The 15,894-nt window shown below is 40.8% G+C and overlaps 1 protein-coding gene across 10 annotated transcripts in view; it reads right to left on the reverse strand.

Annotated features, from left to right (window-relative positions):
- The window catches only part of ppip5k1a (diphosphoinositol pentakisphosphate kinase 1a), a 53,024-nt gene that overhangs the window by 26,271 nt on the left and 10,859 nt on the right, over positions 1-15,894 (reverse strand). For all 10 annotated transcript variants that reach the window (XM_019867373.1, XM_019867370.1, XM_019867368.1 and 7 more), the window contains exons 6-16: positions 13,837-13,991; positions 8,121-8,222; positions 6,009-6,170; positions 5,784-5,905; positions 5,561-5,662; positions 5,089-5,175; positions 4,931-5,006; positions 4,705-4,814; positions 4,058-4,143; positions 3,845-3,970; positions 2,482-2,603 (exon numbers count right to left, since the gene is read on the reverse strand). In XM_019867373.1, coding sequence (XP_019722932.1) covers positions 2,482-2,603; positions 3,845-3,970; positions 4,058-4,143; positions 4,705-4,814; positions 4,931-5,006; positions 5,089-5,175; positions 5,561-5,662; positions 5,784-5,905; positions 6,009-6,170; positions 8,121-8,222; positions 13,837-13,991 — 1,250 coding nt within the window. The remainder of the gene's footprint in view (positions 1-2,481; positions 2,604-3,844; positions 3,971-4,057; positions 4,144-4,704; positions 4,815-4,930; positions 5,007-5,088; positions 5,176-5,560; positions 5,663-5,783; positions 5,906-6,008; positions 6,171-8,120; positions 8,223-13,836; positions 13,992-15,894) is intronic.

The following is a 15,894-nucleotide window of genomic DNA, read 5'->3' on the forward strand; positions in this document are numbered from 1 at the left end:
CTTGCTTACAAATTAAATTAGAAAGGTGGGTCAAGTGACATGATGCACTCCAAGATAGTAGTAGTTCATTAGTGTTTTTTTTGAGACGCTTGCGACACTTAGGCATAGAAAAAAAAGTAGTGTGTTTCCGGTAACCCGACCGACCGAGAATTTCTACGTCGAAAAAAAACTTTACGGTCGGCATTTTTTTCAAACAACCCTCTACATTTTTGTGTAGAGGGTTTACATCGGTGCAAACTCTCGCGATATTCACGTTGAGTGCGTGCGTCGTTTGCCCTGTCGTCTGTCAACAACATTGAAACATGGTGGCGGCCGCGATCTCTGACGACAGTTTAAACCGCGTTTTCTGTGTTAGTCGCATGCTCGCACCGTAATGTTAAGAAAATAGCATCCATTGATGTATCGAAAAAATTCAGCGAACTATTTGATGAACACCACGGGCCGAGTAAAAACCGAGGACGGAGGAGGACGGAGGAGGACGGAGGAGGACGGCGGCGGAGGCGCGCCCTGGCCCCCCGAGTCCGGAGCGGGGAGAAAACCAAATAGGTGGCGGCGGCGCCGGCCGCGGAGCAGCGGGTTCAATGTCTTCTTGTTTCATGTTTTATGGTTATTTTGTTTAAATTTTTGATGGAAAAAAAAAAAAACTTTGTCCGCCCTACCGACCCCATACTGAAATTTCATGTTACCGGAAACACACTATCTTTTTTGTTTGGCCTTACCATATTTTCTGCACTATAATGCACTTCGATTGTAAGGTGCACCCTCAATGAAATGCCTATTTTCAAACTGTTTTATATATAGGGCGCACTGCATTATAAGGTGCATCGGATAGAAGCTAGAATAGTGGTTGCAGTTGCACTATACATCCACTAGATGGTGCTACACTGAAGGGAATACAATATACTTGTATTCCCTTTAGTGTACAATACAGCTTTATTTATATTGACCCTTACAACCACTGCAACTGTATCAATGAGAACTGGTCACAAACATGGACATGAAACATCGAAATACAAATGGCATTACAAAACAATAAATGAAGGACAAAAGTTATGAAGACAATTGATTCAACAAAAAAAGCCCACAAACCTCGTGGGTTCACCTCCACATGGGGCTAACTATCCTTAGAAAGTCTTGCTTGTCTCCTCCTTCCTTTGTTTAGTCAGTAGTTAACAATGCTTTTCGGATTTGTTTCATTATAGCTGCACAAAGCTCACAAAGTAGTTGTCTGAGTGTGTGTTGGTGTTGGCGAGTGCACATGTCAGTTTGTGTCGGGTAGAACCCTTTCAGGTTACAATCGGTTCCTGCCAATAACCACCACTAGATGGCATAAGAACACTAACAGGGAAATAACTCAATGGGGAATATAAAGAGACTGTAACACCATATATACGGCGCATCGGATTATAGGGCACACTGTCGACGTTTGGGAAAATTGAATGCTTTTCGGCGTGCCTTGTAGTGCGGAAAATATGGTACATTGTATGACCAGTAAATGAAGCTTAATGTCAATGTATCAACGCAAGTGCTGTGGGGTAGCGTCATTACAGTGGTACCTCTACTTAGAAACGTCACTTCATACGAAATTTTCAAGTTATGTCTCAACAGAAAAATATTGATACGAAAGGTAAAAATACAGTATGGGCTGCTACTCGCAGCTCTGAATTTCCTGAACGCAACATACGTATAGCTGCCCTGGCATCTCAATGGCTAAGAGGGACCTACCATATGTGTCTATCTGTGTAGATAGATATGTGTCTGTGCATTGTCCTCGTCATTTGACCCTTGAGCCATGAGGCGTTCCGCTAGTTTTACGTAATATGAATCACCCAGAAAGCGTTGGTGAACACGGGCAATCGCTCACTATGCTGATGTTTGCCTTGGATGTAATATGAATCACCCAGAAAGCGTGTTCACCAGTCGGGCAATCGCTCACTATGCTGATGTTTGCCTTGGACATTTTTGAAGGATTGTTAAGAGCCGACAAAAGCAAACGTGTTTGGGTCAGTTCTTTCCAAAACGCCAGGCAAAAACCACTTTTGAGCTCTACATGAATTAAAGAGGGCAAAAAACGATGAGGACGCAGTTACTCTATTCTTTGTTTTTTACATTATGCTCAATTCTCATTGATTGTTCAATAATCTAATTGTAACACGTATTTGTTACATATTTTGATGCATTTTTATGCTTCATAAAAATTTATGTCAGAATTTTGCGGGGCTTGGAACCGATTAGGGCATTTATATCGAAAATGTGTCTCTACGAACAAATTTTTTAAGTTAAGAAATTTCTTCCAGAACCAATTATTTTCGTAAGTAGAGGTACCACGGTATCTGCAAATACATATTTACAGCACTGCTCGGGGAGCGTGGATGTAACATCAACTGATGTGAGATACTTATATCGTGATACATTTTTCAGCCATATCGCCCCAGATCTAATAAAAGGAATACTGTACTACAAAACACATCACGATTGTACCTTTGCAAAAGCTGCAGCAGTCATCTGCACTCTGCCTTCATCAGATGCGTATATCTTCAGGTCATGTCTGTAGGTGCTATGTAACCGTAGCAACCCACAGCCGGGAAATCCAGCATAGTCTCCTACAAAAACATTGGACCTGAATCAGTTTTGGCATTAAGCCAAGCGCTGATATAAATAACAGTTGTTTCCTATTTACCAACTGCTGATGGAATGCGGCACTTGGGGCTGCACTCTGAATTAACCAGGGTTCCCACTCTTCCACTTGCTTTTTATGTATGAACCTTTTAAGGACTTTTGAGGACTAATTTTGCCATTTTAAGGACCTTTTCTCCATTCGGCTGGGATTTCACGGTGGAATTAATGCCCGCTCAGCAATATGCGGGCTGAACAGAAAGCCACATATCACTGAGTTGGTGTTCAAATCATTGCTGCCAAAGGAAGGGCACATCTTTATTTTTAGGGGCAATCAGCTAACCCTTTATTTGACACACTGTATGTCAAATGTTCATTTTCCTACCTGTATTACAGGTAGGAAAATGAAAAAAAAAAACAAATTCATTCTCAAAGTACACAAAGAAAAATTTTAATTTAGAAAATATAAAACTTCAATTCATTTTTGAATAAAATATTTTTTTATGGATTTTTATGAACTTTAAGAACCTGTGGGAACCCTGTTAACATATTTTTGTTGGATTATTCGATCAATTATATCATTGCATAATCTATTTACAATTTTATTTTGTATTACAACTGAAGCAATGTCTATGAAGCAATTATTGTTTATTTGGTATTGTTTTGTGATGGAAAAACAACGAAACAACATTAAGTAATATCACACTACTATCACCAACTTGTTTGAAACTGATTCAGTTACTGGTTTACTCAATTTTTATTTCCAATAATGTTTGCAGATGTCTTATTTGGATTAAACGCAAAAGAGGTCTGCTTTTATGAACGACTGCAGAATCAGAGGATTTGGACAATTTTAAGTTAAACAATGGCCAGGGGTCACCAAGTCTGATCCTCGAGGGCACCTGTCCTGCATGTTTTCCATCTCTCCTTCGTACAACACACTTGATTCAAATACAGTGTGCCCCTCGAGGACCGGCGTTTGAACTATTTTGAAAATAGTTGACGATTAACAGATACATTTTTTTACACCTGTATATTTCTATAATCTTTGTTGTTTGGAAAAGCACAATTTTCTTGACGACATTATGAGCCATCAGACTCTTTTTCTTGGGAGCTACTTGATTTAGTTCAAAACCAAACAAAAGAACAGCAATTTGTAGTCTGTCTTCATACACAGTTAATTTCCAGTTTTCAATTAATAACAGGAATAAACTGCTTTGCATCTCACCTTGTCCTCCAGGGTACATACAGCGAAAGGCCCTTCCAAGCTCTTCAGCCTGCACCCTTCCAGCAGGCGTAAGCTCTCCTCCCCACTTCAGCACGAGCAGCAGAGATGGACCCTCCTTTCGTGTGTCTGTCACAAAATAACAGCTAAAAATAAATCAACATTTTTGCCAGCATGTTTTTAAGTTTAACTTGCTCATATATGTTTAGAACATGCCTTCTTCTTCACTCGAGGTTTTGGGCTGCCCGTAGGGCAAGTAGGTCAGCTGCACTTTTCTGTTGATCCCAGAGAAGTGTCCATACCTTTAGTGGTAGAAAAATATGATTACTACCAAGTACTACTTGCAAAGTTATTCTTGCAAATGCAAGTCGACACACCCCTGTTCAGAATGCAAGTTTTTGGATAGCATAGGCGATAATCTTCGCCTCCACGGCAGCGAAAAAGTTACTCTTCTCTAAGTAGCGCTATGACGAAAGGAAGACTGGGAGAAAGGCAGGGAGCCATGCTAATTGCTAAGCTAGCAAAATGCAGTAAAACCTGAAATAAATGCTTGAGTGATTCAATAAATCACACATTTTCAATCATTTCAAGAACCTGCTGTAACTGTTATAATACATTTTACATTTTCAGCCATCAATACACTGCTGCTTCCAGAGGCTCCCCCACTTTGAACAGTAAGTATAGCATCAGGAAAAAAAAATCCAATGGGGGGGGGGGGTGCATTATGACAATTCTTGAATAAGCGTGGATATGCCGGCAATAAGAGTTTTCCACTAAAAAATGGGGTTTGGCTCCCAAAATAAAAATACATTTTAAAAAATACATGAAGATGAACTAAGCAAGGAAAGTGACCCAGCACTTACATTTCTAGAACAGTTTTCAGCTGCTCAAGTTTGGACTTCTTCTCTTCTATCTCACAGTCATTGTGCTGGCCCAGTTCTGCTAACAACTGTCGAGTAATGTCCAGCACCTCCTGCCGTCGTTCAAAAACCAAGCAACATCAATTTAAATCAACTCACACACACACCACTTGCAGATATGTCAGGGTGATTTGAACCAACATAACCATGCAATTAAGTGACCTGGTACCTGCAGTTGTTTTGGTTTCTTCAGTTTTAATTTCCCAGTTTTATACCCTCCATATTTTTCAAATAGGTCAAAAAACCTATACAGATAACAAAAGCAGACTTTATTTGTTCAAATGGATGAAAAATGTGGTTACTGCTGTCATAAGGGTATCAACTTACATGGGGTTGCGAACTTCCATCTTCATCTTCTGCTTTGGTGTTCTGTCTCCATGTCGGATGACAGCTATCACACAGCGCAATTCCATCCTTGAGGGTCAAAGTTTAAGTTCACTATTACATACGCAATATCATATTCATGAAAAAAAAATGTTGCTGGATACTGCCTCCTCAAAAGAAAAGCACAGTGTGGGAATTAACAGGGAAGTGTTTTTAATGTTGTCATTATTATTAGCAGTGTCTAACATGTATGTACCTTTCAATAACATTATACACTAATTCATGACAAACTCTGTAGTACCACATCCCTTTTGTGAGAGTACAGAATACTATTGCAGCTTTCGAGACCATGACACAGATAATGTCCTCATCAAGGTAAAAAGTAACATCCAATGGATTTAAACAGAGGAATTACATTGATTACACCTGCAATGTTAACATTTAAACACTAGTAACTAGTACTTCCACTACTCACATAGTGCCTGAAGTAGTGGGAACAATGGGAATGTCCTCCGCTTCAGTAGGGATGGACCATGGAATCTGAAACTGAGGTGCTAGCTCACGCATCACAATATTCCTAAAAAAGCAAACAAACAAACAAAGCAAAGAAAAAGGATAAGCAAAGGACAAAATGGTCCAGCCATCAAGGAATCCAAAACGCGCTCAACTAATTCAAGCCAAATGAGTGAAACTGTTACCCAAGGATCTTAGCGCAGTCGTCATAGTATTTCATAGAGTTCTTCACAAAACTGAATCCGTTGACATCACATACATAAGAGTGCCCATTGGCTCGAAGAAGGTCAAATCCACAAACAGTTTGCTGCAGATGAATAATCAAAGAGGAAAGCAGTGGCATTTTTAATGATTAAGATTAGGTACAATAAAAGTGTTCAACAGAATACAACAGCAGAGGCTTTGCTTACCTTGAACGCTAAACACACCTTCCGGGCAACCAGTTTCTCCATAGCTGACAGCATGACAGGGTAACGGACCTCCTTGCCCTCGCTGTCTCGCTCTACCTTCCCATCCAGAGCAGGAGACTTTCGAGCTTCAGCATGAGCATAGTCAGGTCCCACAGTATAGACCTGGAGGAGAGCACAAATCACTGACATCATCATCCCACTTAAAACACTAATTTAATGTCCATGACACTCATGGAAAATACTGTGAATCCTAGCGGCCTGAAGCAATTTTTCCCTGCCGTAATGAATGAAATCCGCAATATATAAATACACCCTGGGCACATTATAACATTTACGCCACTTAACTTTTTTTAAAGGTCTTTAAACAAACTTTAAAAACAAAATGATACAAATGCATTTAAAAATGTACAATGTTTTGAGAGCAATATCAACAAAAACAAAAATATGGTACAATCAATGTAACTGTGTACTCACGACGAGGACAATGAAGCTGTTGTAATTAGTACAGTAAATTACTGTTTCAATGCAAGAATAAAGAGATCTTATTTGTACAAAAATCGACAAACTTGTCACACATTGTAATTGACCATCGAAAATGTTCCACATTTTTCAGGTATGCCAATACCAATTCTGCTCCATTACATTAAAACGTGGACGTGACCCGCAAGATGAGTGCTGTGCGTCTGCTGACAGAACACAACCGCTAATCAGCAGTGCTTTGATGAAGAACCAACGTGAATTGCCCAACACATTGATAACATAAACTTCATAACATACAACATGTTAATATGGCTCAGTTCGGCGCTAAGACAGGCTCACACACGAGTGAGGCTCCCCAGGCGGTTAGGAGAGACCCATCAGGGCTGCCATGTTGCTGGCCTCTTGAGTCCCGCGTGGAGGGAACAAGTAATGCCCTCTGTGGCCGCAGCCAGTCTAATGATTATTAACCCTTACATGCACCAATAATGTTAGCCTGTAACCTGATAACATGATAAGCTGTCCACTGTTGTAATCGTTGTCCCTGAAAGGGTTAAAGATATTCTGAACAATCACGTCACGTTTCAAGCCTAACAGATTAGTGTTTGGTGATTTCCGTCACATTTGCCAGCGCTGCGTTCTGCCAAATACACACCCAATTTTACTTTTCAGTCTGTTTGACTGAGGCAAAAAATGAGAATTTTAATCGGCAATCGTGATGTGAAACCACATATCTCCAGCCTTGTTAACTATTCTCTATTGCGTGTTTGTTCTTGAAACACTGATCCAATGTCCATGACAATCATGGAAAATACAGTGGATCCAAGCAACCTGAAGCAATTTTTCTTCTTAAAATAAATGGGCTTGGGTAAATGGGATTCCACTTGTAGAGTGCTTTTCTCCCTTTGGGGTGCTCAAAGTAATTAACACAGCCGCCTCATTCACGTAGTGATGATGCAGCATCAGGAGCAACTGGGGATCAGTATCTTGCTCAAGAACATTTCGACGTGGTCACAAGGGCTCTATGACTTTAGCCATTAAAGTAAACATACTCCAGCAGCAAACACGTTTGTTTAAATTATTTTATGGGATTATTTAAAAAAAAAAAAGAAAAAAGAAAAACAATTGTTGGGAATTTAAATTATTGCCTTTTTGTTCTTAGGTACCCAGATGACTGAGAGAAAGCACAATTCATCATTCCGTGTCGATGCTGTCATTGTTCACGGAAGGCTGACTTCATGAAGTGAAGCAAAATGTCATTGAAATTTTGTTCATAAATAGATTTTTGTGTGTGTGTGTGTGTGTGTGTGTGTGTGTGTGTGAGCATGGCGATTCATGAACTGAAGTTTCACTGTACTAGTTTAAGCTTGTTCAGATGCTTCAGAGACCACAACTGCATGTGACCTCAACAAAATGCGCAAATGTTATTTTGCCAAACTTTGGCGGTGCCTGATGGCTTTACAACCGTCCAAGTCTCTGATTTGTTTCATGATAAATTCACAAATTTCTATTGCACCGTGGAGGAAAACAGCTAACTCCACTGGCGTATTCAAATCACTTGGGTCTTAAATCACTTGCATCATATTTGTCTTGTCCAGACCTTTTCGATGTACTGTCAAGAAAAAAAAAAATTACCTTCACATCTGTGCCATCTGTTGGCATGAACTCTTCATAGATGTAAGATCCAGTCTTCCTCACGTTGCTTTCTGGTGAGTACACACTGCTTCTGCTCCCAATCTGGAGAAGTCAAAGAGTTGATGTTAAACAGTGTTAATATTTATGCACATTCTATCATTGTTAACAATGAGCGAAATGTCGTTGTAAACATAGTGACACTTTAACAGACACCGATCTGCAAAAAGCTTTGGTCCTAATCTCCATTGCAACACCATGTGCCTAAAAAATGTTGGCGTTGTTCTCAAATGAGAAACAAAGGTTTTTTTTTGTTTGGTGCTGATTTTTTTCCCCAACCCACCGATTTCATGGATGAACTTAAATACTTGTGGCACATCTGAGCAAGGTTTATTGTAAATATGTGTACCAGTGGCAATTGCTTTAAAAGTACCAGGGAAGCACAGCTTCCCCTAAAATGCTCCTGCTCCACTCCCTCCCATAAAAGAGTGAAACATGTACCATGTGTACATTTCATTGACTAAAAATGTGCTAGAATACCTTCCTCTTTTGTTCAGAATCAGTTACTTATCACAGGTAACTGACACAACATCTTTCTCATTCGCTCCACGATGCTCGGATGCCCAGCATCAACTGGCTTGATGAGGAAACTGAGAGTGGGTTCTTCCAATGCGTAAAACTGGACGTTGAGCTTTATCCCGTTCATCGAATGCTCAGCATCTCTTGGGGGTGTATGTAATAGTGGGCTGGCTCGGATACTCGGCTTCTGCATGATGGTTGGATGATCTTTCTGAGGCTGGAATCCATCCTTGATTGACAGTGTAGTCAACGAATCAGCGATCTTGTAGTGTACACTTGACTCACTGTAGCATTTTCCAAGTTTTTCATTCCATTGTTCTGAACTGATCTGGAGAATTCGCCGATCCCCAGCGACGTTGCCTTTGTTAAAAACTACTAGCATGTACAGTGACTCTTCTGTCACACTGCGGTTTTCTTTCTTCAATGAGCAAGCAGATGCAGCCCCTCATATTACCCCCGTCACTCACATTCAGATCCAGTCACACACAGTAGCCTCCACCGACTAGCAGGCTACATGATGACTTAAAAAGTGCTACTAAGATAAACCAATTTTATCTAAAGTATTTTTAACAAATATGGGCGGCCCGGTAGTCCAGTGGTTAGCACGTCGACTTCACAGTGCAGAGATACCGGGTTCAATTCCAGCTCTGGCCTCCCTGTGTGGAGTTTGCACGTTCTCCCCGGGCCTGCGTGGGTTTTCTCCGGGTACTTCGGTTTCCTCCCACCTTCCAAAAACATGCATGGCAGGCTGATTGAACACTTTTAAGTTGTCCCTAGGTGTGAGCGTGGGGGTGGATGGTTGTTCATCTCAGTGTGCCCTGCGATTGGCTGGCAACCGATTCAGGGTGTCCCCCTCCTACTGCCCGAAGACAGCTGGGGTAGGCTCCAGCACCCCCCGCGACCCTCGTGAGGATAAAGCGGTTCGGAAAATGAATGAACAAATATGCTAAAGAAACATAATATATTGTTCCAGGGGTCTTAGTAATTTGTGTTATGGCTTGTAAGATTGAGCTGTACTGTAGGGATGATTAAATCTTATTTTCATTTTTACTGCATGTGATATTTTTTGTTTTCCATGTTAATATGCACTTCTCTGTGAAAAATGTTTGGACAGAAAGTTTTGGAAACTGCGTGCAGAGACATTGAGATAACCATCGAAGGTCAACTTCAAAATAAAAGTATGCAAGTAAATCTGTACCTAAATATCAATGTCGGCGCTTTTATTTTGAAGTTGGCCATCAGAAGCAATCACAGTGGTTGACTTGACTTCGAACTGAGGGTGGCCTGACCGATTCTTTAGTGCGCAAAAGCGTGGTGACAGACTTGAACTGGAACATAACATTCAATCCCCAGTGCACATGCGCACCGCTTATGAGTTCCCCTGTTTATAAACATACTATTCGACTTGTTTTCATCACTGTGTGCGCAGAATAATGTTCAAATATAACAGTTGCTATTACAGTAATAACCCATCTTTCGCAGTGGTTAGATTCCAAAAACTGCGGGGAAAAGTTCTGTGTACAGCGGTACTGTGTTACGTGATCTTTAGAGTGCACTCCATCCACCTGTAGTACACAATGAAGAAGAGCAATACAGTATAGTGGTGAATTTGACGTCAATTTTTTTTTGCTCTATTACTGGTGGATGTTTTTGGATAAAGTTTTTTTATTTTTTTTAATGAACAGACGCCCCCCCGTCTCCAATTTTATCTATTAAACCAGCCTGAAGACCAGCACTAAATTGGGCTGGCTTGCCCCGCTATAGGCTATGTAACTGGCAATATACATAGACCTGAGCCTGCTTAACTCCCTACATCAGACAAGATTATGCATTTCCAGACAAGTGGGGTCGCAAAAATGGATTTCTCCCGTATTACTCAAATACAAAGTAGAGTATGTTCTCAGTGTTACATCCAATCTTGCAAAACATTGAGCAAATATAGCACCAGTGCTGATATCTCTGGATGGTAACACACATGGGTGAAATTGGATCAAAAGGACCGAGTCCAAACAACTATCATCATAGTGAAAGGTTAACTTTGCAGGGGTGGGACTGGGGAGGGAGAGCTGGTAAATTTACAGATCTGCCAGGCTGCAGGCTGGGGGGGGGGGGGGGGTTTTTTTGATGACATTAAGAAGGTACTGGACACTGTTCGAGATGCAGAAGTGAAACTTCAAGTGCATAAACAGCAGCCGCTGAAGAAAATAAGAACGCTATGTAACTTGACATTTCTTCATTGCAAGATGAGCAAGAAAATGAAAGGAAATGTGTTCTTTCACTCTTCTTGCTTCAGCAAGACACAGGCTGTTTTCGACTTATTGATCAAATTACCAAGTAACGAGCGTTGCGGGCATATGCCCTTTTCCTATTGGCACTATTCCAGTGAAATACCCATGCGGACAAAATCGTTGGTACCCTCTGCTGATGAAAGAAAACCACACAGTGGTCACAGAAACAACTTGAATTAGAAGAATGGAATATATAAAAATGTAATGAAAATTACCCAATGAAAATTTGGTGGGGGAAAAAGTAGACTAAAATTTTAAACCACCTAAAAGCATATCTAAATGGTAGCACAGGTGGTCTAACATGATTTTGGTGTATTCGATCAAGCCACAGGCAGACGGATGTGGCACTCTGTGAACGTTTGTGGTAGACGTCATCGTATTTCATTTATAAACATGACAACAGCGGGAAAATCCCTCTGAAGCATTGTCGAAATCAAATCATTGAACAAATTATAATCATTATCATTTCAAAAATATTTTAATACCACGACGCTGACCCTGTGGGCAACTTTGCAGCACATTTCCGCCTTGAAGAGCACCAGCTCTGAGCTATAGAATACACCTAGAAAAAAAACACATTAACACAATTTTGAAAAATGAGGTTATTGTTCTTTAAGCTGGTGGCCCAGTCACATGGAATGAACAGAAGCTGGAAGCTTGTACGCCTCCGTATATTCCACCGGAACTACATCAGGTTTAGTTACAGGCTTCTCAACAATACTGGACTTTGTCAGCAGATGCATTGACCCCAAACATCCTCTTTTATCTTGCGAGTAACCAAGGGCCTCATGGGGCAGCTGGATCTATTATAATGTCAACATCACCAGATTGTATATTTTCCTTTGCTTGGTTCCAGTTTTGCCTTTCCTACAGTTAAGGGTAGGTAATCCCGTCCCCAGCGTTTCCAGAGAAGAAGAGATCGGCTTTACATTGTACTTGCTTCCATCGTTGCTTTATGTACACGTCATGTGGTTCAAACAGTCCTGGTGGTTTTTGTTTCAAAAGGAGGACAAGGGTGCGTGAACAGCCCGAGGTCATTTAGGATCATCCGACAGTCTGGAAAAAGGTTGGTGAACAGACACGACCTCCCTCGGCTGCCCTCTGCTAAATTGTTCCAGATAGTACAAGTAGTCACCGCAGTTGACGGTGCTTTCCACACATTGCTCACGTTTTGTTTTTTAAAGAGAAAAAGTCATATTGGACAGGATTTCAATCAAATTTAGGAATCTCTTATTAGCAATGCCATAAGGCAGGGGTGTCAAACTCATTTTAGTCGCGGGCCAATTTGGAGTTACGTCTTCCCTCGGAGGGCTGTTACGACAATGAAATCACAAAATTATTACTTGTGCACAACAAATTGATATATTACCCGTTTTAAAAATCAGTCAAGTCAAGTGTAATAGTTTGTTCAATTATTGTTCAAGTGAGAGGAAATGGGGTAAGGTAACAAAATCATTGCAAAATCTCAACGTTATTTATTACACATTACAATTTGACATTTTGGTACAGATTTTAGCAAGTTGACACACATGAATTGCTTTCGCGGGCCACATAAAATGACCTGGTGGGCCGGATCTGGCCCCTGGGCCTTGAGTTTGACACCTGTGCCATAAGGCAATGTTGGACAAGTGTAAATGTAAGATTTTTTTTTTCTTTGCATTATTGTGCAAATATCTCCCAGATGGTTTGTTTGTGTTTACAAGTTAGGCACTTAGTAGAGAGGTTTGATATTCATTTGTAGATAGATCCGAGAAAGTTGTCTTCCTTCAGTCAACTGAGCAGGAAGCGCAGAAGTTGTTGAAGGTTGTTGTACCTGTGGCTCCACCTTCAAGCTGTGGGAACAACCTGGCATTTGGGAATCCAACGAGTTCCATCGTTTGATGGCTTGTTGTTTAAAAACCTCAAGTGGCGATGGACCTGTTGTTGCAGGATTAGGTGCAGGCAGTGACCAGTAACTTTTGTTTGTTTTTATGTGCTGAATTAAACTCATTTGCCATAAGGTTTGGATTGCTTGCAGTTGATTCATCCCTTCTTTGGCTTGATGACACTTTTGGAATGTTTTGTTCTTCATATACTATTTTGGCAGTGGAAATGGACAGCAGAGCTTCCAGCTCCATTTCTGCACTTTTACTCTTGGGCTCTTGCTGTTGCTTTGCCAAAGCATGTATATCTTTTAAAGCTGCTCATGAGCACGCAGCACAGCTCTAACCAACTCTTTAATTCTGGTAAAGGCAACGGTGGAAGTTCGATGACATTTGCTTTTTTTTTTTTTTTCTTGTGTGTCTGTTTGCCACATCTGAAACATTCTTCTCTGCCTTAATGTCATCATTGTGATCAGGTGCATGTCCTCCTTATCCACCTTCTTTATCAATAAGTTCATTATTACTGATTATTTTTTCTTGAAAACATTTCTCATGTTTTTCTTGTTCGTTGTTGGGTAAGAGGACCATTAAAAAAAATCATGAAAGCATTTTGCCTCATTACAACAAATAAATCTTGAGAACCACCTGGGGAATGGCTCAGTTGGCGCTTTAGTTGTCAGTCGCCCTCAGAGTGCCCTCTTGGTGGTTGGCAAGATAACCGGCAGTTCCCATGGAGGTGGGAAATAAACTTTTGTGCGTTTTTTTTTTTAATCCACCTATCTAAGGAGCAAAACTTATTTAAATCCTAAAAACGTTTACTTTAGAACAAAATGGACCGTACAAATTCAGCTATTTCAGACAATTGAAAATACAGTATCTTGAAAAAATGGGCTTCTTGCTTATTTCCAAACCAAATTATCTTGCAAACAAAAGATTATGAAAGACCACCAGAAGAAAATATGACAACACATTATGGTTAGGAGACAAGACCTTTCTGAAGAGACGTTGGCTGCCACCACCAGCAGAAGTAGGGTAGTAGATGTAGACATTGTGGTCCTCAGCACACACTGGCTTCTCAACGAACGGCTTCTGGAAGATTTCTCCATTCACCTCCACATGGTCCTCTCCTTCCACCAAGTTACACTCTGAGACATCACAGCAAAGGTTTCTGTTTGCAAGTAATCATTTCATTCCTTTTTTAAAATACGAATGTTGAGCCCTTTGAAGCAAATTTGATCTCTGAGCTATTTTCTCAACTATAACAATGTCCTAACCTGTAACAATGTCATTGACCACATTCACACCGCCCGCCATGGGCAGGCCATAGGGGGGCGGGCCTAATGGGGATGTGCCCACCCACCGAGCTGCTTGTGCCCGCTCCACTTGAGGTACGGATCTCAAGAAAACATGCAATATTTTTGTGTAAAGTTTTTTTAATCACTCATTTACTAAACATATATGAAGTAAAAATTGTGTGATTTTGTTCGATTGACAGGAATCTAACCTGCAAAAGCCTATCACTGCTATAAAGTCGGTTTCAAGCAGGTGTGTGTGGGTGAAGTGGCGTCGGAGGGGGGGGGGGGCTTTTATTGTATTGATATCAATAACGATTTATGTGTCAAGTGAATAACACATTACAGTAATCCCTCGTTTAACGTAACCCCACCGGGGTTACGTTCCAAAAAGAACCAGTGATAAGTGAAATCCGTGAAGTAGGATTTATTAAGAAAAGCAAAAAAAATGTGAGAGGGACGAAATTTCAACTGTGCTTTCACATACAGCACATTTGACAATAAAGTTGTACTTGGTACTTGATAGTCAGCTTTACTTTTTACAGTTATTATACAATACTGAACTATGTATACAATGCAGAGGCGATTGCTCTAAGACTGCAAGGGAAGCTCAGCTTCCCCTAAAATGTCAAAAAGTAAGTGATCAAATGTATGTGTGTACGTACAATTGTGTGGACATGTCATTGACTAAATATGCGCTACAAAGTGCTCAACCTCTGTTCCGAATAAGCTTTTTATTACTAGTTACGACACTACTCTCTTCTCATTCATTCCCGCAGCTTCACTGTGCTTTAAACTGTGTGGACGCATGTGTTTCCGGTAACGCGACCGACCGAGAATTTCTACCTCGAAAAAAAACTTTACGGTCGGCATTTTTTTCAGAGATGAAAGTGGACTTTCCTGAAAATTCCGGAAAAAATAAAAAATTATACATACTGTGTGTGTGTGTGTGTGTGTGTGTGTATGTATATATATATATATATATATATGTCGGGCCTAAAAATGTCAATCATTGCTTCGGGTTCCGGTCGGGCTTCTCTCTCGCTTACTTTTTTTTTTTTTTTTCGAGGCCGCGAATAGTTTTGGCCACGAGAGACCGTGTTTCGCAAAAAACAGAAGCGGCGTCATCACAACACGTACTGTCCTAAACTCTCGCAATGACAATTCAAAAAACTCCTTCCTATCTTTATGATCCAGCCGTCATTGATTTTTTTGGTCTCGCTGCTTCTCTCTCTTCAAGTGCCGTACTCGATTCTTAAGGACGTACTGCTGCTGTAGTGAATGGCTCAATTTTTAACCCGTCAAAATGGCGGACGGCCTTAAATTTTCCCCGTCCACTCTTAAAAAAAATCCGTCAATGATGGAAAATTGTCCGCTTATGTAACCTCTTAAGGAACAGAAATATAAAAGATGTAAATGTTTATCCAGTCTTGTTTAACTTAGATTTCGTTCCAAAAGACAGGCTTTGTTATCAGAAATCATCCCTCCTCCTCCCGAGTCCTCACAAATAAAATATGAAATCTCGGGTTTGCTTCGGGCTCGGGCCTGCAAATCAAGTTAAGTGATCCGGCTCATACACCCTTTGTGGCTTCCATTCTCGCCGAAATTTCGAAATCTCAGAGATATGGCGAGGCCATGAGAATGCGAGGCGAGGGTATTACTGTTGTGGCGACGCCACTTGAGCTCGTCCGCTGCTCTCTACTGTGCGTGCGTCAGTGCGAACAAGTACGCAAGCGCGTCCTTTGATTTCCAACAA

The sequence above is a fragment of the Hippocampus comes genome, unplaced genomic scaffold (genome assembly GCF_001891065.2).
Source record: "Hippocampus comes isolate QL1 unplaced genomic scaffold, H_comes_QL1_v1.1 scaffold2, whole genome shotgun sequence".
NCBI classification, from domain to species: domain Eukaryota; kingdom Metazoa; phylum Chordata; class Actinopteri; order Syngnathiformes; family Syngnathidae; genus Hippocampus; species Hippocampus comes.